Raw genomic sequence first — 24,206 nt, forward strand, 5'->3', positions numbered from 1 at the left:
TGTGTTTTGGGGGGTGGGGTGCTGGGGATTGAACCCAGGGCCTGGTGCATGCAGGGCAAGCACTGTACCAATGGAGTTATATCCCTTTACCCAGTTTTTAGATAAACTCTGTAAATACTCAAGACCCAACCAGAGTTTAAAGGCTGTCTTATTTGTTAAATACATCAGACTGTTTTGTTAGCTTTCATTCAAATCTCTCAAAATGTTACTGGGCCTTGGGTATAAGAAAGGAACTATTGGAAACAATTCCCTAATATTTGATTCGTTTTTTCCCTCATCAGTTCCTTTAGGAATTTCTCATAACTGCTTATTGTATCCATAATGATTGCAAGGTCTCTTGGATCAGGTAGGTAGTAAGGTCTCTTCCTTGAACAAATCTTTCTTGGTCACACTCTTCTGAGTTCTCTTTGTGTATATCTCTGGTACCCATATCTTATGCTGTCATGGCACCTAGTACTTTTGCTTACCAGCCCTGTCCTGAGCCCCACTCCCATGCTTGGAAAACATGTTGAAAATGGAGACCCCCCCTTTTTTTTTTAATTGGGTCATTGCTTCAGAGTAGATAGTTAATAGATGTTTACTGAGAAACAATTTATTTCAAGCTTTATAGGATTAAAATATGTGACCCCTGCACACTCCTCATTTGGCCTAGTGTCTAGTAGATGTTATTTTAAAAAACATTATTTCTTGTGATACTTCTGTAACAGGGCTCCACATGCTCCCTCACATTTTAAATATTTCCTTTCATGCTGTCTGAAAAGCCTTAGCTGGGATGGTCATGGTAGAAGAGCAGTGTGGCAACAAACTTGTATGAACTTTGGATCAATACCAGTAACTCTCAAAATATAACTAATGCCGGTGAAATAGAATAGATATTTGTATATTTAAAGCAGTAAGAACAAATAATATTGTTGAAAGTTTTCCTTTAACCTAGGTGATTTTCAGTGGGTGTTTTTCCTTCAAATAATTACAAATTGGAAAATTTAACTGTTCAATTTTAAAGAACACAAAAATGTAAGGAAAATCAGAAATGTAGGATAGAATGTATCTTTTAATATATTTTTAAAAATACTTGAATTCAATAGTATATTACTTTAAATCCTATCATATTTTACTTTAAATCACAAAATGAAGTACAAATAGTTAAAAATAAATTTTGGCAGAAATTAAAGTGTTTTCTCTAGCAGTGCAACTCCTGTTTTAATAAGAGCAGAGCATCTAAGACTAGTAGCAATACATCACTGAGCAAAAGAAAAAGGATGAGAAATGAAATACATCATAAAGATGGATCTTCTTCTTAAAACGTAATCCCCAAATCATTGCACATATTAAGGCAGGAGGAAGATCACTGTTATAGCTCATATCTTAACAAATCCTTTACATACCTTAATTTTTTTTTTTAATCCAGCATAATGGATAAAGGAACACCAAGTAGTTAGCAGTGCTCCTAAGGAAGATGCTCCACCATGGGAAGGGTTGTTGAATATGTAACAAGTTCTTAAAATCATTCCTAAAATTGGCAATTAATACTACTACTAATAAACAGTGCAGAAGCCAGCTCTTTATTTGTTTTATATGAATGACTTTAAACCAGGTTTGTTGAACAGTTCATTGTAGCTGACAGTGCATGTTTGTTTAACAGGAATGCATAGCAGACCATGTTAAAATGTGGCATTGTCCCAAAGTACAGTATGACTAAGACATCCTACATTTAGCAGCACCTTTTTGTAACAGTAACTTAAATAAGCAGTAGAGAAAAGCATAGGAAAAAATCGAAATGGGTATGACAAAGACCAGTAAAGAACATTTCCAGCATTTTCTAGGTTGACTACAAAAATCATGGTTGTATAAATGTATAGGTTAAGATTAAGCCTCTGCTGTGTGAAGACTAATTTTACATTCCACAAGTCAGTAAATATCCCATTGTCCTTGTGATTATTTCTTCATTTATAGATGTGCTACACACATTTATGCATATGCCCACTATACAGTTTTCACATAAATGCTCTATCAGATTCTTCAATATTTTTATTTAAGGAATACTCTAATTTATACTAATGTGTTCCACAGTCAAGTGAGAAACTAAGAATCGGGGACAAAATTAAAAAGATGAAATCTATTAGCACTATTGATAGCAGCAGGAAAGGTAAATGCCAGTTATACTTCAAGAATTTCAGAATTCCAAAGTCGTTAATTGGGATGAACTAACATGTAAGAAAGGAATGGATTGGTAATTAATATCTTAGTGTGTGTTTTAAAAGAAATTTAAATTGGAATATATTTTTTTAATCATGTAAAGTTATGTCAAAACTAATGACTATATTCTGTAAATTTTTATAAGCAGTACAGAAGACTAATTCTGAAAGAAATTTTTCACTTAGATGATAAAACAGTTTTAAAACTCCAGTATTCTTGGGTGTAGGGGAAATAATGCCCAAGAATATTTGGCAAGAACTTGGAATAATTAAGAAAGCAAAACAAAAAATAAATTACTATAATTATTATTGTTAAATAAATTAATGTACAGATCTGAAGTTAGGCAATATAGATAGGCATTTCCTGGGACAAGCTTCAAGTGCTAGGTATTTGCACACCTAATACTGTCTTAACAATTGAGAAACAGAATTTTTTAGCATTAGCAAAATACCATTGGAAGCTCCTACAGCAGTATAATTGAGGCATGGAGATAGTGTCTTCTAGATTCCCCTTCAGATTAGATGTATGAAAATATTAATATTTCATTCACTTCAAGTCACCCCATTTTGCCCTGATAACTTCTGAAGAGCAGAAACTTTGGTTATAAGAAGCACTTCTGGGTTCTGACGGACAGTGAAACTATTCAAGTTGGTGGTGGGAGGAACGGTAGGTAACTAGGAGATAAACAACAAGATTAATAGGCAAGGTTAGAAAATGAAGTGGGAGAAGTTATAAAAATTTATTTTACTATGAAATACTTCCACAAGCTGTGTAAACATTTCTTACTAAAACAAATACTCTAACACACAAAGATTGGATATTTCCAGTGAAACACTCACAGTAAAAGTTGCCTGTATTTTTACTCTCTAGGAGCAAAAATAAGGAGCCAGCAGATGAATGCTTTCCTAGTTACCTTTGGCAGCAAGCTTCCTCACCTTCCCTGACTTCTCAATGGATTATTAAAGCAACATATAGCACGATTAAGTACAAAGCCAGGTGAGAATTCTAGATAGCAGACTATAGTTTCTTCATTAGTCTTCAGCATCTCAATCATCTCAGTCACTCGTGCACATTCTTACGTACAGACACATGCACACAGCGGGTTCCGGCTCTCATACTCCAGTGCCATGACTAGCTCCTAAGTATGTGTTTGTCACAATCTGGGTGAACTGTATGGAGTAGAACAATCTCTGGAGTTTGGTTATATTTACCATAATTTATGATTAAAATTATAAACTTACAAGGATGGTAGAACATTCAGAAATCAAACCTTTTTAAGTCAAGCAATCACACATATTTACATTATATACAGACTTTCTTTTAGAATGGGGAGAGGTGTCTAGACAACATTATTACAAATTTCCTGAATGTGGGCATTTCTAATCCCTGTAATTCATAAAGCAAATCTGCTGACTTGGCATTAAGACTCTAAAATAGTGTGATCAAACTGATATATATATATATTATATATAATAAGGTGTTTGCAGAAATAACATTTACAAACTGTCTATACAGTACACAGTACTAGTACATAGAAAATAGAATCTAACTTTATGATCCCCTTTGTATAAGGCAAGACTGAATCTGTCCCCAAATTTAGTCAGCCAGAGGTACAAGCAAGAAACAGTGGTCCATGAATGAATGAATATGCCCATCAGGTATCTGGGTATTAAAAATCTGGAGAACCAAGAAATTCCACTTTTTAATCTGTGCTGCATCTGGCTTGCTGGATGTACATCAGCTACATTTCTTAAAACACCAATGTCGTCTGGACGGCAAAAATTTTGTTCATGTGGCAGCTACCCCAAACAGGTTTTGAAGAGTCTAGTATACAACCAGAGAACAACTGCTGTACCAGGCCAGTTTATATAGCACTTCCAAAAGAAAAGAATGGATATTAATACTCTATTTCATGCTATTGCTATTTAAGCAACAGCAATACAAAATATACAAGACAGATCACATGTGATTGCAATGTAGACCCCAAAGATTTTGTTTGAGGGGACTTGAGGGAGGGGGAGACAAAGGGCAAAAGTCATTGGCGGATGTAAACATCCCTATTCCATTCCCCAGCATCATTCCGCTTTTTGGATATTACTTCTCCATCCTTGTCACAGTAGCGATCCTTGGATTTATGACGGCTTCGTTGTTTGTTGCACTCATTGTGGTCCTGCTCTCGGTCTGTGTCCCTCGAACGGTGCCGAGACTCCCTATGTCTGTGGTCACTGCTCCCATGGATCTCATCTCTGTGGTTATGGTCACGATGTGGGGCATAGTGGTCCACATGTTCATGGGAATAATCTTCCTTTGGCTCCACATAGGCAGAGTCTCGACTCTCCTGGGTTTCAGAGTCAAAAGTCTCTTGCCTGGAGAGCCCTCGACTTGTACCACTGCGATGGTTGTGGTGTGTGGCAGAGGAGGAAGAACGATGCTGGGATTTCTTGACTGGTTCCAAACAAGGTTCTTCTTCAGCTTGGGAAGCAGAATGGGCAGGAGCTGAGCGATCAGTCCTCTGATCACCTTGAGAACCCTGGCAGTGAAGGGAACATGCAGACATTAACCAAGGTGAGTGTGTAAAGAACTAAGATGCAAGGCCATTCAGGTGTAGTTCTTTTTACATATCTGAAATGTTTAACCTAGGTCAAGTTACTTAGTTCCTTTGATAGTGTCACTGATAAGGTTTGTACTATATTAAACTGGACTTTATTGTGTGTGGAAAAGCAAACATACTAACCTTTTTTTTTATTATTTTAATGACTAATTGAAGGAGGGAGAAAGTTTTTATATATTGTAGTTCCAATGCAGGTGCAGGTCTGAGGTTTTTCTATATGTGGGTATATACTTCACAGCCTCTGTTGGAGTACATGTGAGTGGATTAAGAAAAAAAATAATTATGAAATGCTCAAATGGGACATGCCTGCATAGATACTCTTTACCTTAGTTCTAGGATGGTTGTACTAAATCTCCGGGGGGGTGGGGGAAAGATATGTTCACTTGCCATTATAATTCCAAGTCCACTGAGGCAAGAGCAGTTAAGGAACTTGCCCAGGGTTGTCCAGGTGGTCTTTTAGGATCATGCAGTTAGTTTTAAAGTCTGTATATGTTGTGTTCATAGTGCTTCTCTTCAGGTATACAACTTGGTGAACTTGAGAATCCAAGTGACTCACACTTCTTGTCTTAGTTAGGATAGCATTAGTACACGACAGCAGGCAGTGCTATCTGGGTTTGGGTCACAGTGGTGTCACCTTCGGCATCCCACTGTCTCCATACAAGATAACTCCCCTTACCTGTGAGTTAGAGGCTAGGGTGGGGCTCAGAGTTGAAGTGGCTAAGGTACGGCTAAGGAGAGGGTTGGGGAGGTTGCTGCTGGGAGGATGAGTGGCCTTCCAGTAGGCCTCCAGATAGTCTGCAAGGTGCTCACAAGCATCTTCAAGCTGGTTCTCATCCAGGATCACATCAAACAACTCCTGGGGAGGCAAATATGTAAATAACACACTAGCCCAGGACAGAGTTCCCACCACCCTCCACCTACTAGGGAGGAAGAGACTGATAAACCTGCACCACTTGATTTGCTTATGTGTTCTTTTATAAGCTAAGACAGCCAACAGAAATGTGGCACCTCAAATCCTTGTGTAAAACACTAAGTGAACAGGTGTCATAATAGTTGGTAAGGGTATAACAGTAAGGTTTATCAATAATGAAAAACAGTGAACTATGATAGGAGATATGAGAAAGAATAAAAATCTGAACAGTATAGGAAGAAGCCTGTTTTTGACATAGTGACTGCAGAAAGGTTTAATTTAGAAGTTAATGAGGTAATATCAGGATGTGAAATTTGACAAAAGCTGCTGAAGCACTCACAAATTGGCATGATTCAAACTTCATAGTAGTTTGTTAGAAAATACATGCCTGACTGTTAAAGGTTTTTAAAAATGTTTGTTGTTAATTTTAACATACTTCAAATCAACTTGATAACTTTTATAGCAGCACTTAATGGGGCGGGTAGAAGGAACTAGAAGAACTTTAATAGTTCCAAGGCAAATTATCCACTTAATGGATTAATAATTTGAATCTCCAGCCCAAAGAAATAGTTGGCTCACCATGGACTAACCTTCTGAACCTTGAACCAAAATAAATTTTACCTTAAGTTGTGATTTTTAGGTATTTTGGTCACAGTACTAAAACTTCCTTGGACAATTAAGAGTAGACAACTGGCTCCCTTTATTTGCTTCTGATCGCTCCCTTCTGTGATCAGAAGCAAATAATACACCAACCCCAAAGAGATCCGTCTTACAAATCAACTATGAGGCTGCAGTCTTGTAGTTGATATTTAAGTGAGTATACCATAAAGATGCACATAGGATTTTGTAAGCCATGATCATTATCTGGCTTATTAATGTGTTCAAAATGTGATCCAGGAAGCAGACAGTTTTTCTTTGGAGACAATACCACTGTAAACAATTAGGATTCTCTTCCCTGACAAGCATTTATTGCTTTTCCAATGAAATTCCAGGTCTGATGTCTTCAACTAGATTCTCCCATATACAGACAAAACTTACTGGAGGGCACTGAGCCAGTTTATCTGCTGCTACCATCTGGACATTGAGGTGTTTAGCTTGGGATTTCCCTCGAGATTTTATTAACCTTTGTAAAACCTGTAAAAGAGACAAGTTTTCAACAGAGGAATCTCTTCACTCAGGTAAACTACAAGGTACATTAGTGACTCCTTTATCTAGGGACCTTTTTATATATAACACATATGTTTATAAATAGATTGAGCTATAAAAGACAAAATCTCTACAAAGTCAGTATGCTAACATAAATCTTATTTGCATCTTTGCATAGAGCTTACTGTGTCCTTTCTAGCCTAAGTTTTCAAACTGTTTGCTTCATGACCTCTTCAGGTTTTTTAAAAAAATAAAAAACCCCAAGAGCTTTTATGTGAAATGGAAATAATAAAACAGCTACAATTAAATTTTTTTTGTAGTTGCAGATGGACAGAATGACTGTTCATTTATATGTGGTGCTAATGATCGAACCCAGTGCCTCACACATACCAGGCAAGCGCTCTGCCACTAAGCCACAGCCCCTAAAACAGCTATAGTTTTTGTCATAGAATACAATTATTCTGTATGCTTCTACAATGTATCATTTTGGTTGAAATATGCAAGAAAAATTTAACCTGCTACACAGTGTAAAAGGAGGAACATTTTAGTTGCACCCTTTTAGATAGGTGATATCCTTTGATGCTAAAATTCAACAAGTCGTCTCGCCTTTAAAGACTACTTGATATGTATTATCTGAAACCATATCACTGAACTTCTCTCTCATTAAGTTGCACTGGTCTGTCTGAAAATTTGGATGTTTGTAACATCATTTACTCATCATTTGGAAAATAATGGTTCACTGAGTTGATCAGATCTTCCCAAAACTGTTGACATTCATATTGAATTAAAACATGATACATGTTATATGCTCATTGGTAACACATGCTGTTGTTCTCCTTGAAGTGATTGGCTTATTATGTTCAAGAAAATACTGACTACGTACAAACGGTATTCCATGGGGGGCGGGGGGAGTAGCTAACTTTGGCATAGCCTGTTCTAATTGGAAAGCAAACATAAAACACATTTTAGTAAAATCTGGTTATAGAAAATCTAGCAGCAGTGTCCTCATAAATACTTAATTTTCATTACACAGACTCTAGACCCACAATTTAACTATAATAGCATGACGGTAATACAATGACTGTTGGTGCTGTTTACCCACAGTTGCTTTTTATCGTTTATGCAAATATATTTAAGGTTTACCTCATGTATCCACTGAAAGTGTCTCAACCCACCAGGGATCTATGGACCACACTTAAGAATTACTGCTTTAACCCATTACACTAGTGGTGTTTTGCTTATATCAATCATAAAAATTCCTGATAATATATTTTTTCAACCTCCACACCCATCATAAAGGCATAGCCTGTTCTAATTGGAAAGCAAACACAAAACACATTTTAGTAAAATCTAGTTATAGAACTAACAGCAGCAATCCTCCTTACCTTAGGAGACGAAATCTTTACATACACTATGATAGGGGCCAAAGATGTTTTACTGAGTTGAGCTGGATGATTAATAGTATCCGCATCAAGAACTACCAGTTGCAGTGTTCTTGCAAGTTCAAAGATCCTTTCGATTTCACTCTGAACTTCCGCTGTAAGAGGGTAAGCAGAGTTCAGTTATTTAAAAATGTCATTTTAAATGCTACATTATTTCTTCAAAAGGAAGGTCAGATCAGCCAGTTTGTGTTTATAGGCAGCACAATTTTGATCAGTTATTTTTTGAAAAGAGCTATTTCTTTATAATACCTTAAGAATTTCTAAAATTTCCTTCAGCATAACACTGAGAGCCAAATGTTTTTGCTCTCTGCTGACTCATTTTTCATTCTGTGGAATCATAAAACTATTATATCTTTATTTCTAACCACTTCACCCTAGCAGCCATTGCCAACTTTCCTGTCATTGCATGAGCTTATGTACATTTGTGTCCCCTATGATCATGCTGTTGAGATTTTATTAGCAAGCTGAACCACATGAAAGGTACCTATTACAAACTGTCCCCAAACACAAGAAATGGTCCTGCAACATTCATGCTTTATAAGGGCAGTTATCTATTAGAAGCAGCACTCAAAAACCTAAGCTATCACCAAACATCTAAAAATCTACTTGAGAAGCTAGGGATATAGTTCAGTTGGTAAAGTGCCTGCCTTGCATGCACGAGGCCCTGGATTCGATCCCAGCACCATAAAACAAACAAACAAAAAAGATCTACTTGAACTCCAAGAAATTGCATTCAGCTCATCTACTACTCTATGATCTCTCCAAAGATTCTAAAACCTGTGATGATGAAAATATTATCCATGCTGCCTAATATGGTAGCCTAGCTGCAGGACACTTAAAATATAGCTATTATAAATAAGTAACTGAATTTTTTAAAGTTTTATTTTAATAATTAGCCAGAAGCTGCTAGACTGCATAGGCCTGTAAATTATAACTTGTAGTTTTCACTGCAATTATTGGAAGATCAATTTATAAGACTCCTTTAAGCCAGCAAACTTGGTCCTATGAATACCTTTGATTCCTCTTATGCATCTGCATTCATACCAGAAGATTCCTAGAAATAATTTTAACTGGCATATTATTCCAGAAAAGCAAGTCATTAATCATCTGACCTCACAGTGTTATAAATAGAGACCTCTTATTTACCTGAACTTCTTTAAGGAACCAGAGCTCAACATACTAGCTTTAAAATAATATTTGGTGACATAATGCCCATAATAAGGTCTTGCTAAAAGAAAAAAAATACACATTGAACTTCCAAATTAACTAGTTTGTAAGAAACAGACTCACATAAATTATCTCAGTGTAATACAGTTAGGAAAATTTGGACTGTCAGTGCCTTACAGAATAAGTGACAAGGAAAAGATGTATGCAAACCTGAGATTTAAGAGATCTGTGAACTATGATGTATAGATTTCATTTGAATCCTGATTTAGTCAAGTAGTAATTATAATGCACAAATGAAGAAACTCAGCAAATTATGTTCGAGATTTGCTTCTAAATATCTAGGGATGGTTGTTGATGGAAGAAGGGGCCGAACTATAAATGAAACAGGAATAGTGTCTTTTGCTTTGCAGCTACTTGAGAAAAGTATTCCTGGCATGCTAAAGTACCACATCCATCATTCTGCTAAAACGTCACTTCCTCAGTGAGGCCTTCACACTATAAAATTGTACCCTCCTTCTCAGCTTACTCTACTCCCTGGCCTGGTACTACTTCAGGACTCATCATCCATTGACTAATGAATGGTCTGTAAGTTTTTTACCTTGTCTCTCCCATGAGACAAAAATCCCTAAGACCAAGAATTTTGTATCCTTCTGTGTCTCTGGCACTTAGAATAATGCCTATCACATGGTTGGTTCCCAAGTATTTGTTAAATGAATGGACACAAATCTCTACATGGTTCCCTAATACCTTAAGCGCCTTAATATTTTACCCTTGCCTATTCTTTGAATGATATGCTGCTTCAGCCAAAGTGAAACATGTTTATATATATATATATATATGTATATTTTAGTTGTTGATGGACCTTTATTTTTCTTTCTTTATATGTGATGCTGAGAATTGAACCCAGTGTCTCACACATGCTAGGCGAGCACTCTACCACTGAGCTACAATCCCAGCCCCCCCCCCCCCCCCCCCCCCCGTGAAACATGTTTTCCAGAAGCCTCTTGTTAGCTCTCACTGTCCCAAATCGCCATCATTCCCTTTTTTCTTGACTGAAGTACCATGCTTCAAGTCTCAGCTCAGACCAGCTTCTTAGAAAACCTTCCCTTATGGCTTTTGTCCTCTATTCCATTGAGCTCTTATGTTTACCTTATTGCCATTAAGCTCCTAGGAGGAAGGGCTTTATCCAATTCATCTTTTTATTTGACTCTTCAACATAGTGGTTAGATACCATTTAAAAATAATGTATACACAATAGCTTTAGAAAGCAATGATAATCTAAATGCATCTCATTAATTCAATAGTAAGTCTAATTAGTTAGCTATCAGTTGAATCTATGAAAATGATCATTTTATAACAATTCCTGTGAGCAGCCAATAATGAGAGTAGTTGACAGATAAGGATTCATTGGTGAAGAATTGTTTGATAAGGGATAAAACAGTTTTATAAAGTACCATAACTAACCTTTGATTTCTAGTAGTTTTTCTACTTACATAATCTTACATCAGAGTAAACTAAAAACTTCTCTGTTAAAAGCTTGCATCCCAAAGGATTTGTGTATTTAATATATAAATGAAAAAGAACTATCTAAAGGTTAAGTATCTCACATAACCCTTGGAAAATTTACTTTATAAAAATATAAACCTCACAATCCAGTTAAATGTGTATCAGTGATTAAGCATATGTTTCAAAGAGATGAAATAGTTGGGAAGGGTCTGAATTTAACCAGTATAGGTTAATAAGCAATTTTCAGACACTACTCTGTAAACAAATTAACCAAAACTCCTATACTATTTTTACAAATAAACGATATTGGTGTCAATGGAGAATAGCCCTGAATTTACTTCCTCATTCTCACCACGTACACAAATTACATTATTCTGAATGTGATTTCATTATTGATAATTCAAATTCTCAGCTCCTATTAGTGAAAACAAACCACAACCAAAACATCAGTACTGACAGCACGTGGAATTTTTAACTTGAAATATAAAAAATCTTTCCACACAATAAAATCAAGATTGTACCACTAGCTACTGACAACATATGCCCCTTTGTTTGTAGAGTACATGGAATCATCATCTGGCTAGATCTCTTCATTGTCATTCTTAGGAAAGCAATGTTCACATAGCTTCAGCTCATCAGTATTGCAGACTTACCTAAGCTTGATCTTGTGTTGGATCTTTCTATTATTGCATGCTTACTGGGATTGTTTAATACTGAGCGTTTGGCAAGGGAGATGTCAGCAGTGACCCTTGTGATAGATATCCTGTTGGAGAAAAAAGTAACAAAAGAGCCTAAGGTTGTTAATCTTACAAAAGGGAATTGAAATATTTGCCCAATCTTCCCAAGAATGAAATATATATAATTTTTATATAACTATTATATATAACTATTTTCCAACCATATGTTAGGATACTTCATTGTACCTTTTTGCTTATCCTGTACTTGCCTCACTTAACATTTATTGGTTGTTTACAAGTGCTAGATATGTACTAAACACTTTACATGAATTTTCTGATTAAATTATTCCAAAAATTTTTAGGAGAGAAGTTTAGTGTGTATTTACTAAATATACAGATTTAAACCCAGACTTCTGAGCCTATATTCTTAGGCCCTGCACAATATGTAATCATGAAAAATAAATAAGATCAAGGCAAATCTGATCTTCCTTCTAGTGGCAGAGATGAAGAATAAAGCAATGAAAGATTATGATGATTATTGTGAAGAGAACATATAACGTATTGTTACAGTGAGTGAATTGAGGTAGGTTCATTTTAGATAGGGTAGAAATGAGCAAAAAGATCTGGAAGTGGAACTAGTAAATGATATATTCCAAAAAAGTATTCAATGAGTGTTCAAGTTGGAAGGAGAAAAAGCTATGAAACAAAATTGAATGCTGACAACATCTTTGAAGAGGATGGTGAAGGTAGGACTGATTTAAAAATCAGTTTTGCACCACTAGCTACTGACAGGCCTGATTTAAAAATCTGCTTCAGAATTAGAGCTCGCCACAAAAAGTGGCCAGGTGAGAGTTCTTTTCCTATCTTGTATGAGACCACAAAGTATCCGCAGGCAGAAAGAGTGCCACTGATCAGTGAATTTTGGTAGCCAGGCTTATGTTTATATCCTCGAGGTGTAAGAAAGGAAGACTGGGCAAACTGCCAAATAATAAAGGCATAAAGATGTGAGCTGGGGTTGTGGCTCAGTGGTAGAGCACTTGCCTAGCATGTGTGAGGCACTGTGTTTGAGTCTCAGCACCGCATATAAATAAACAAACAAATAAAATAAAGGCCCATTAATAAATTAAAAAAATATTATATATACAGGCATAAAGATAATGTATATTGGACGTCTTCTATGTAAATTATCCATCAAGACTGTCCTATAGGTGAGCACAAAATCGGCAAACTCCATTACCAGCACAGAACTTCTAATTAATTAATTTGAGACAGCAGTGTTTACTAGGCATCTTAGGAAAACATTTTACATTAGGGGCCACAACAAACAGAAAGGTCATCCATTAATAAGGAATTATTATCTACGAAACTGGAATAAAGTTGTTTAAAAACAAAATAAGGAAGATGTTTTAGAAATTAAAAGTGACAGTAGGAAGCAAAATTTAAAACAGAGTTAAGGGCATCTTTAACAAAAAAGCCAAAGAGATAAAACAGAAGAAAGCTAAGAAAATTAGAACTGCCCAGGAAGTTCAAATTCCAAAGATTAGGAGTTGAGAGAGAATAGGTAAAAGGAAATAATTCCAGAATTAACAGTCTGATTTTTCAAATTGAAAGCATCTAGTGTAGTGATTAAAAGATCTACACTAAATTTTATAAATTTCACAATATATATGGGACAAAGAGAAAACTAAAAGTTTCCAGAAGAAAAACAGGACAGGAATTGAAGTGCTTTGTATTTCTTAAGAACAACAATGGAAACCAGAAGTTAATGGAGCAAAGGCTTTCAAAATTCTAAAGGAAAGCTATTCTAGTCAGAAAGCCCTGACCATTTAAGTCAACAGTTAAATGGGAAGGTTGATTATAGACAGTTTTAGGGCTGGGGTTGTGGATGAGTGGTAGAGTGCTCACCTAGCATGTGCGAAGTGCTAAGTTCCATTCTCAGCACCACATAAAAATAAATAAATAAAATAAAGGTATTGTGTCCAACTACAACTAAAAAAATAGACATTAAAAAAAGATTTTTTTAGACATTTCGGGTATACAGTTTTATGAGTTTGTACCAGTTTATAGAATTCTTCGTCCATCAGTGCATTCATGACACACAGGATTATCTAATGACTCCACAGTTCCCTTGTGCTGCCCCCCTGTAGAGAATCCTTCCTCCTGTCCCACTCTGGCAACCATAAAACTATTAACTGTCCCCATATGGTTTTGACTTTTCCAGAATATCATATAAATAGAAACATATATTTAACTTTTCAAGTTGAGCTTCTTTTATTTTACCTAACAGATTTGAGATTCATCTTCATTGCTGTAAGTCTACTTGATTTTTAAAATTTTGGGGCTTTGATGAAAATTTGAGCATTTAAAAAGCAACAACTAAGCCTGGAATTGTAGCTCAGCAGTAGAGTACTTACCTAGTGTGTGTGAGGTCCTGGGTTTAAGTCCTAGCACCACAAGAACAAGAAAAACAACAACAAAACCCAATAATAAACCCATGAATTTAAAAAATAATTTATTATTTCAGAATGCATTCACAAGTGAAATCAGGCTAGAGGTAGGAAGAATCATTGCTCACCGATTATTATAAAATTCCTGTTTACTTGGGGGTTGGTGTGGAATGTAAAGGGAATTTTCAGCTGTAATGCATGTAATAGGACTCCTTTATTCTGAATACCTGCATAGTGCAAAGATAGTCATTACTTCCATCCATATTTGTGGAGTACCAATTATGTGTCGATCATTATTCTAGGTGCTGTTATGGAACTTACATTCTTACAGAAGAGGCAGAGAATGGAGAGAAGCAAACAGATATCTGATGTCAGGTTATGATAAGTGCCACTGGCAATGCAGAATAGTAAGGATGAAGATGGGAATGCTGTGAAGGGTTTAATTAAATGTTCAGAGATGATCTTTCAGGTAAGGGGACATTTGTTGGAGACCTGAGGGAGGGAGGGAATGACCTGGTATATTATTATGGGATGGGAGTTCCTAGCAGAAACAAGAGTGAGTACCTGAAGTATTAGGCACTTGATTATTATAACTGTTTGAGACCTGAGCACGGCTGATGACCAGAGCTCTAGTTATGAGCCTTGAAAGAGCTCTGCAAACTCATGGGGAAACAGCTGCCCTGTGATGATGACATTCTAGGGAAACAGACATGACACTGCTCAGCCTGGTTTCTGTTGACCTGCTTATGTGGTTATCTGCATATGCTACATGAGACAGGCCATTATCTGAGCTCTTAACAGTCATGGTTTGGGCATGAAAAAACCAAGCAGCAGACCTTGAAGATCTAAATAGCAAAATTCATAGGAACAGTTCATTTTAGAGCAGTGAGTCTCAACTCTCATGGTACGTCAGAATCACTATATATACTTCTATAGTTAGGAATGCCCACAACCTGCCCCAGAGATTTGATATTAAATAGTCAAAGGTGGCATATGGCCCCTTGAATTCTTTTAATATGCTTCAGGTGATTCTGATACGTACCCAAACCAGTTTTGAAGATGTTTTCTTACACCAGAAAAAAAAAAAAAGTGATACAATGTTTCCCAGGATTATTGATTTCCAATAAGGTTACTCACACAAGATTCTGGCCCTGGTATACAGTATCTCTATAGCAATTCAGTACACATTCCTAACACTTCAGTACTGATGGCTGACATTTTAAAACTCACTGGTGGAGAAAACAGTTTGTCCCAAATGTTTGTTCATGATTTTGTTAATTTACCTTTCATTGTCCTACAAGGTGAATCTGGAGATTGTTTTGTTGACATGACACAGTTGGTTAGGGGCTATTCTATTGTACACAACAAAAAGAGGATGATTTATCATGTCTTATTTGATCTGACACATGAACAAAACACTAATAACCGGAAGAGTGATTCCAACAGCTCTCCAGAGCGTCCCACAAATTAAATTAACTGGATTTCAGAACAGAAAAAGAATTCCCAAATACCTAGAACCTTTATTTTCTCCCGTATGGGCCTAAAGGAATAATCCATTTTTTCCCTTTTAGAATATAATGGATACACATTTAGCTGGCACCTTCTGATGATTTTCTACTTTCTGCTGTTGTATTGCCAAAAGCAAAGAGAGTTACTCTGCATGTCTCATTATGGGGGAAAACATTATAGCTTTTGAAATTCTATCTATGGACTTTGTTACTTCCTTGTGGATCTTTAATTGGTGGTGAACTCCAGCTCTATGACTCAAGATGGCCCAAGGCAGGTCCATTAGTAAAGCCATATGGAAGTTACTTCTGGTAAGAAGCAGTAGATGATCCAATATTCAGATACTTTGTTTCCTAAATGAAATCAATTTGCATGACTGATACCACAGAACACAGGTCCGAGATACGCATCCTGACTGGAATCCACCCTCCAATCCAAATCATAGTATGGTTACATAGAAGTGGTAAATCAGTAAATTCCATTCCATTTTAGGAAAGGGCAGTGAGTTAACATATTCATGACAGTACAGTTTCTATTTTAGCAGAATATTTTAGGTGTGCATGTTCATGTAGACAATTCCAAATTGTGAAAAATGACAGAACTGAGAATAAAGAAACAATTAGGCAGATTAGATGTATGCCTTTTATACTTAACCAGTGCCTGCTAGTCCCAGGTCAAACCAAAAGCCATTTCCTGGCACTTACTAAATGGAGCAATAAACATCTAATTAGCATTGATGTAGGTAGACAAGAATATATTTTTTTTTGTATTTAGAAAGAGGAAAACTAGTTTCAATTCCTTTTATTTTTTTGCTTGATCGCTTACTCATATCTGTCCTGCCGTAAAATTTCCCTCCCTACTCTTGCCTTCCCTGTCAAAAACCAATATAATGGCTGAGGATGTAGCTAAAGCACTTTCTTAGCATTTTGAGTCCCTGGCTTCAATCCCTAGCACACCCTGCCTTTAAAAAACAAAACAAAAAAAAGGTCAATGTAAATTAGAATGACAGGAGGAATAAGTATGGTCTAGAAAATATTAAGAAATTTAATAGAACACTAAAAACTGACTGATACTGTCTCTTATATTGTTGGGATCAGAGAAAGGAGTGAGGCAAAGAGGCAGCAAATTTATCTTATTTAGAATGGAGCAATATGTACTAGTCCCAGCATGTTCCCAAGTCCCCTATAATCTGTTCTTAAATTTTGGACCCCTATCATGTCTTTGATATTACAGGAGCTGGCTTAAACTTTACTATGCTACCCATTGATTCAAGGCTATCTAAGTCAACTTAATGAAATTAAAGTCCTTGTCTGCTTTGACACTTCACAATGCTTGGCACATGGAACATACTCAATAAAGACTTGCTTAGGCTGCAGAGGCATCACAATACCTGATCTCAAGTTATACTACGAAGCTGTAGTAACAAATAGCATGATTGTTGGCAACAGGTCCACCTTGGCCCCTGGAGCCCTACCTCCACTAGTTTGTTCTGCATGCCAGTGTGGCCAGCTCACAAGGCCATGGCGAACTTGCGGTTTTTCTGTTCCTGCTTGTCCGTCTGAGACATATGTATCCCACGGGAATGCCTTGACCTTTTCTGGTCTGATGGACTTATTGTTAAGGGAGGTTTTGGTACCTGACAATAATAGATGTTGAAACTAAATTTCTCCCCCCTCCCTCCTGCTTTTGGGTAGTTTTCCACTTCTGCTGCTTGGGGTATAAAAAAAGGTGTGTTAGCAATAAAGATTATTGACTCCTGGATGAAGAACCTTGGTGTCCTGTGTGTCTTTTAACCTCGCCGTCCCTCGCCGGACTCGGCTCCCTTGGCCGGACGCGGCAATTGGAGGTCCTACCGAGATCCGGAAAGCAGGGGTAAGCGGACGGGGCTCACCTTCTAAGAAAGAAGGGGGAGGATTGGTTTAAAGATAATTTAAAGAGACAGGGTACGTACCATGGGTAACTCAACAGCGAAGGTTCGTCTGGCCAACGAACTGAAAGAGCTGTTAAATACACAAGGAACAGGAATAAAAACTAAGACTGCAACCGAATTCGTTGAAATTATTGCCCAGGCTTGTCCTTGGTTTCTGACAGGAGGATTTCTTAATAATAGTGACTGGGACCTGGTGAGGCATGACCTTCAGAAATTATTGAGGGACCGGGGCTCGGACAGTGTCCCAGTTGCCACCTTTTCCTTATGGAGGTTGGTAAAGGATGCTTTATTAACAGATAAAGTAAAGATCAAGGATCAGCTTGCTGAATGTGAACAGGCCCTTAATCAGGTGCAGGAAGAGCAAATGGCAGAATCCTTAAAGGATGAGGGTCCCTTGAGGACTCGGGCTCGGAGGGTAGGAAACGCCTCCAGATTTCTAAGCCCAAAAATGATCCTGAGGACCTCAGTTCTCTCTCTGAGGAAGAGGAGGGATTAGAAAGGGAGATAGAGGAACTAGAACATCGCCTTAAAAGGGCAAATGTGAGGGTGCCTAGGGCCCCCTCAGTTGCCGCACCTCCTCCCTATAATCCTGATTGGAATGAGGACGCCCCTACTAGACGGGCGGGGGTCCACTGGGGTTCTAGAGCGGCTCAGGTTTTTCCAATGATTGAAAACGCCGATGCTGATGGACAGCCGGCCAGAGCCCATGTCCCCCTAGCCTTCAAGGACATAAAACAGCTTAAGGAGGCGGTCATTAATTATGGACCTCATGCCCCTTTCACATTGACCCTCTTCGAGTCTTTCTCAGCCAGTCAACTGATACCTAATGATTGGCAGCAACTTTGCAGGGCTGTGTTATCTGGAGGGGATTTCTTATTGTGGAAAAGTGAATATCATGAAAGGTGCCGCGAGCTGGCTCAGATTAACCTGAATGCGGGCCATCAACGGCGAAATGCTGAAATGTTGACAGGAACTGGGCAGTATGCCACCATAGGCCAACAAATTAATTACGACCCAGGTGTTTATGCTCAAATAGCCTCAGCTGCAGTTCATGCCTGGAAAGCCCTGCCCATTTCTAAGACTGAAGCAAAAATTTCCAAGATCTCTCAAGGACCCTCTGAACCTTATTCAGACTTTATAGCCCGCCTAATGCAGGCTGCTGGAAAAATATTCCCTAATCTGGAACAGGCTATGCCACTTATTAGACAACTGGCATATGAAAACGCTAACACTTACTGCCAAAATGCTATTAAGTCCTCCCGGGCCAAAAGTATAGATGACATGATTCGAGCATGCAAAGATATAGATGGGCCTCATATTACTGGTCAGGTTTTGGCTGCTGCCCTTAAGACTGGAATGCAAAAAGCTGATAACAGGGGAACCCGCTCTAAGGGGTGTTTTAAGTGTGGGAAAGAGGGACATATAAGGAGAAACTGCCCGGAAAGGAGCGAGGGTGCTGGCAGAGGGATGCCTGGACTTTGTCCTCGATGTCATAAAGGAAATCATTGGAGCAGTGAGTGCAGGTCAAAATTTGACATCCAGGGTAACCCAATACCGTCGGGAAACGGGAGCAGGGGCCCGCCCCGGGCCCCGGAAGCCAAAGTGTACGGGGCAGTGCAGGGACAGAACAGTGCCCCAGGGAGTGGGCGTCTCCGCCGCCTCCCACTGACCAACCCCTTTCTATCTGGGAACTCCCCAGGGGAACACCAGGAAGCGCAGGACTGGACCTCAGTTCCACCTCCCGAGCGGTATTAACTCCCCAAATGGGACCTCAGACGCTGCCTACTGGGGTTTTTGGACCCCTGCCAGAGAGGACGGTGGGACTAGTGTTGGGACGAGGTAGCGCAACTCAGTGGGGCTTGAAGATTCTTACGGGGGTTGTTGATGCTGATTATCAGGGAGAAATAAAAATAGTAGTAGAAGCTACCCAAGGAATTGTTATTCTTCCCCCCGGGGAGCGTATAGCTCAATTGCTGCTGCTACCCTTAGCTTCCATTCCTGGGCACGCCCTCCGTGGGTCCCGGGGCGACGGCAGCTTTGGCTCCACTGGAACTCCCCAGGCCTTTTGGGTAGCTCATTTGGATTCGCGTCCCAACCTGACCATTGAGATACAGGACAAGGCTTTCAAGGGAATACTAGATACGGGGGCGGATGTCTCTGTCATTTCTGAAAAACAATGGCCACCTGCCTGGCCCCTCCAGAGTCCCTCGGCCATATTACAGGGGATAGGACAGACCCGACCAAAAAGAAGTGCCTCCTTTTTAAAATGGAGAGATGGTGAAGGACATAGTGGCCATTTCCAGCCCTATGTAGTGACTGGACTCCCCACGAACCTTTGGGGGAGGGACTTGCTTCATCAAATGGGGGCTATTCTCACTACCCAGACTTTGAAAGGAAATAATGACTTTGTTAATGATGCAATGCTAGACATGGGATGGATCCCTGGAAGGGGACTAGGAAAGAGACATGAGGGCAGAATATCACCCGTGGATCCAGCAGAACAGGTTACCCGGCGGGGAAGAGACCGGAGAGGACTGGGAAATTTATCCTAGGGGCCACTGAAGTGCGGCCACCTCCACTGTCCATTACTTGGTTATCAGATGACCCTGTGTGGGTAGAACAGTGGCCCCTAACTAAGGACAAATTACAGGCCGCTTCCCTATTAGTTCAAGACCAGCTTAAGTTAGGACATGTGGTGCCCTCTACCTCCCCTTGGAATACCCCTATTTTTGTTATACAAAAGGGGTCTGGGAAGTGGAGACTTCTTCAGGACCTACGAGCTATTAATAAAACTATGCAACCCATGGGACCCTTACAACCAGGGCTACCCTTTCCTACTGCGATCCCAAAGGATTGGCATCTTATTGTCATAGATTTAAAAGATTGTTTCTTCTCTATCCCCTTAGACCCACGAGACCGAAAGCGTTTCGCTTTTTCCTTGCCTTCCACAAACTTTAGGGAACCTTACCAACGGTATGAATGGACTGTCCTACCTCAAGGGATGACTAATAGTCCTACAATGTGCCAATATTTTGTAGCTGAGGTTTTGCGACCCTTTCGACAGCAGTTCCCACAGCTCTACCTCATTCATTATATGGATGACATCTTACTGGCAGGGCCCAAGAAAGAAAGGCTTCTTCAATCTTATGAAGTCCTCCAATCCCTTCTAAAAGGGGCAGGGCTGGTCATAGCACCCGAAAAGGTGCAGTTTCAACACCCTTACAATTATTTGGGATACATCATTAATAACATAGGAATCTTTCCCCAGAGACCCCAGTTCCAGATAAATCAGCTCAAAACTTTACATCAGTGGCAGACATTCCTCGGAGAAATACAGTGGCTGCGCCCGTCCTTTCATATTCCAACTGGAGAGCTCAAACCCCTGTATGACCTCTTGCGAGGAGATCCTTCTCCTACGTCGTGTAGAGTACCTACACCAGAAGCCTTACGAGCACTGAGGCTAATAGAAGAGGCTCTGCAGGACATGCAGATTACGCAGATAGATTATTCTCTGCCCTTGTCATTTATAGTTCTACCTTCTAAAATTACTCCCACAGGAGTGTTCTGGCAAACGGGTCCCATTTATTGGGTCCACTTGCCGGCTTCTAACCCCCGGGTATTGACTCCCTTTTATGAGCTAGTTATTAACTTAATTTGGAAGGCTAAATATTTGGGTGATGCATTGTTTGGAAAAACCTTTGACATACTTATTCAACCTTACACTCAAGATATGATACACAAGTTACAACAAGAACATGACCTTTGGTGTCTTTTCCTGTGCAGCTTCAAGGGTCAGATTGATAATCACTTCCCTAAACATAGACTTTTGGAGGGCTTTAAAAGGTGTCCCATTATCTTCCCAAAGATTATGAAAAGGGAACCTATTCCAAAGGCCCAAACTGTATATACAGATGGGGCCAAAAATGGATTTGCCGTCGTTTTTGATGGATCTCAAATTCTCCGACAACCTGTGTCAGGTCAGTCGGCCCAAAAGGCAGAAGTTGAAGCTTTAATCATAGCTCTCAAAGTCTATAGCTCTATTCCTCTTAATGTATATACTGACAGCTTGTATGTAGCCAATCTGGCTCTAGTCATAGAAACAGCATCATATATTGGAAAGCAATCCACCATCACAGAACAACTACAGGTAGTTCAGCTTCTCATTTGGGCTAGACGAGATCCTTTATACATTGGCCACATCCGAAGCCATTCAGGGCTCCCTGGACCTTTGTCAGAGGGCAACGCAAAAGCAGACGCTGCTACTCATGCTGTTGGCCTTTCCTGTGTGACGACCAAATATGATAAGGCCTTACAATTCCATAACAAATTTCATTTAAATGCACAGTCTTTACGCTTCCACACAGGATGTTCACGAGACCAAGCTTTACAGATTGTCTCATTATGTCCAACCTGTGCACCATTTATTCATTCTCCTTCCCTTGGGGTTAATCCAAGAGGACTACAACCTAATGATGTCTGGCAAACTGATGTTACACACTTCCCTAGCTTTGGTAAGCTCTCCTTTATACATGTTTCCACTGACACATATTCTGGCTTCATTTTTGCCACCTTACATACTGGAGAGAAGGCTAAGGATGTAATCAGTCATCTTCTAAAAGCCTTTTCCTCCATGGGCACCCCACGATGCCTCAAAACCGATAATGGTCCCGCATATGTAAGCCAGGCGGTTCAACGGTTTTGCACCCAATGGGAAATTAATCATAAGACTGGAATCCCTTATAATCCACAGGGACAAGCTATCGTGGAACGAGCCCATCAACATTTAAAAACTTATTTACAAAAAACAAAAGAGGGGGAGATATACCGGAATTGTCAGGGACCACAAGCACTTCTAAGCATAACCTTATTTACTTTAAATTTTTTACTCACTGACACTGGAGGGCGCACGGCTGCACAACGCCACTTTTCCCCTCCCACTGTACAAGATGCTCAAATAAGGTGGAAAGATTTATCCACCGGAAAGTGGCAACCCCCGGCTCCACTCTTAGCTAGAGTGAGGGGAGCTGTATGTGTTTTTCCCCCAGGAACTGAGAAGCCCATTTGGATCCCGGAGCGCTGCACCAGACCGGTGAATGAAAATTCAAGACAAAATGAAGTTCCCAAGATGGCTGATCCTGCCGCTGTTGTTCTCACCCCTTCAAGTGAGTGCCGAGACACACCTCATGAGCTGGACCCCTCTTGTGGCATTCCTTCTGGACAGGTTTGCTGAAGGAGGGCTTGACCCCCCACCTGGGAATATTCATGAATATCTTTTTGGAGCCCCTTGTGAGTGTAAGGGAGGGCCCCGGCACTCGGCCCCCTCTGGTTATATCCAGAGCATTGATTGTGGGACTAAAGTAGCCTACATGGCGGCTGAACTCAATGAAAACATCGGAGGATTTAAGCAACCAAAATGGGTATGTGTTAATAAGCCCGGACTTGTTGTCCCTAATCCGACCGAGACTCTTGGAAGCTGTTCCGCCACTTGTCATTACACCCCGGCAATGCACATCTCCTGTTATACATCGGCCTCAATTTGTGTTAATAATCAAGGAAAACAGTATTTTGAGGCCATCCTAACTAACACCCGTGGAGAATGGGGGACCACTTATAATTATATTCCTTTTCTTGGTGACCGGGGAGGGGAAGGCATCACGACTCGGTTAACTGAGGCGGGATGTGAGGGCGTCGTGGGTAAACCTTCCTGCTGGCCCATGCAGGCCCCCATCGGAGTCTCTGATGGAGGGGGACCCACTGATGCTATCAAACACCTTCAGGTGATTAAGCTTTTAAAGCCGGAGATCCCTAAGCCTACATACCACCCCTTGATATTGCCCAAATCCCAGTTTCCTGATTTAGATGCCAATACATTAGATATCCTAGAAACTACCTTTTCTTTACTTAACAGTTCCAATCCTACATCATCCTAGATGATGTGCAAACCCTGTCGGGAACCATTAAAGACTTACAAGACCAGATAGACTCCCTAGCAGAAGTAGTTCTTCAGAACAGGCGGGGTTTAGACTTGCTTACTGCCAATCAAGGGGGAATTTGTTTAGCCCTTGGGGAGAGGTGCTGTTTTTATGCTAACAAATCTGGCATAGTTCGCACAAAAATTAAACAACTCCAAGAAGACCTAAAAAAAAAAGGAGGAGGGAATTATTTGAGAACCCTCTCTGAACTGGACTTAATGGATTTTTGCCTTATCTTCTTCCCTTATTGGGACCATTGTTAGGCCTCCTTCTAGTAGTGGCAATAGGACCCTGCATTGTAAATAAGATAGTACAATTCATTAAGGATCAAATTAATATCTTAGCCTCTAAGCCAATACAGGTTCACTATCAACGCTTGAAGATGGATGATCGCCTCTCTGAGATATACTTCAGACCTATCCGAAGATGAGTGTCCTCCTTAAAAGAAGAACTCCTGCCATATCTTTTCTCTATGCATACCTCTCCCTCTTGCCTTCCTGTACTAGGATCTTTGCTGTCTAATCTCTTGGTCCAATCACATCTGCCATTCGGCGGTGACGGTCATGGGTCCCGTGGGTGGAGACGGTTAAGTGTTTACCGCAATAATGTCTTGATAGGTCATAACACCTTGAGCTGATCTTGTAGTACCCAGTGACGGGCAACTTTCACGCTTGCTGTGCGACCTAAGCCAGGGAA

The 24,206-nt window shown here is 39.5% G+C and overlaps 1 protein-coding gene across 13 annotated transcripts in view; it reads right to left on the reverse strand.

Annotated features, from left to right (window-relative positions):
- Nucleotides 1-1,541: 1,541 nt before the first annotated feature.
- The window catches only part of Cacnb2 (calcium voltage-gated channel auxiliary subunit beta 2), a 372,470-nt gene continuing 349,805 nt past the window's right edge, over nt 1,542-24,206 (reverse strand). For all 13 annotated transcript variants that reach the window (XM_046423016.2, XM_046423018.2, XM_046423015.2 and 10 more), the window contains 5 exons: nt 11,632-11,741; nt 8,249-8,400; nt 6,756-6,851; nt 5,484-5,663; nt 1,542-4,726 (listed from right to left, as the gene is read on the reverse strand). In XM_046423016.2, coding sequence (XP_046278972.1) covers nt 4,232-4,726; nt 5,484-5,663; nt 6,756-6,851; nt 8,249-8,400; nt 11,632-11,741 — 1,033 coding nt within the window. In that variant the 3' untranslated portion in view covers nt 1,542-4,231. The remainder of the gene's footprint in view (nt 4,727-5,483; nt 5,664-6,755; nt 6,852-8,248; nt 8,401-11,631; nt 11,742-24,206) is intronic.

Source organism: Marmota monax, unplaced genomic scaffold (assembly GCF_021218885.2).
Source record: "Marmota monax isolate L192 unplaced genomic scaffold, Marmota_monax_Labrador192_F-V1.1 WCK01_AAM20220418_F8-fsc00098, whole genome shotgun sequence".
In the NCBI taxonomy this organism is placed as follows: Eukaryota; Metazoa; Chordata; class Mammalia; order Rodentia; family Sciuridae; genus Marmota; species Marmota monax.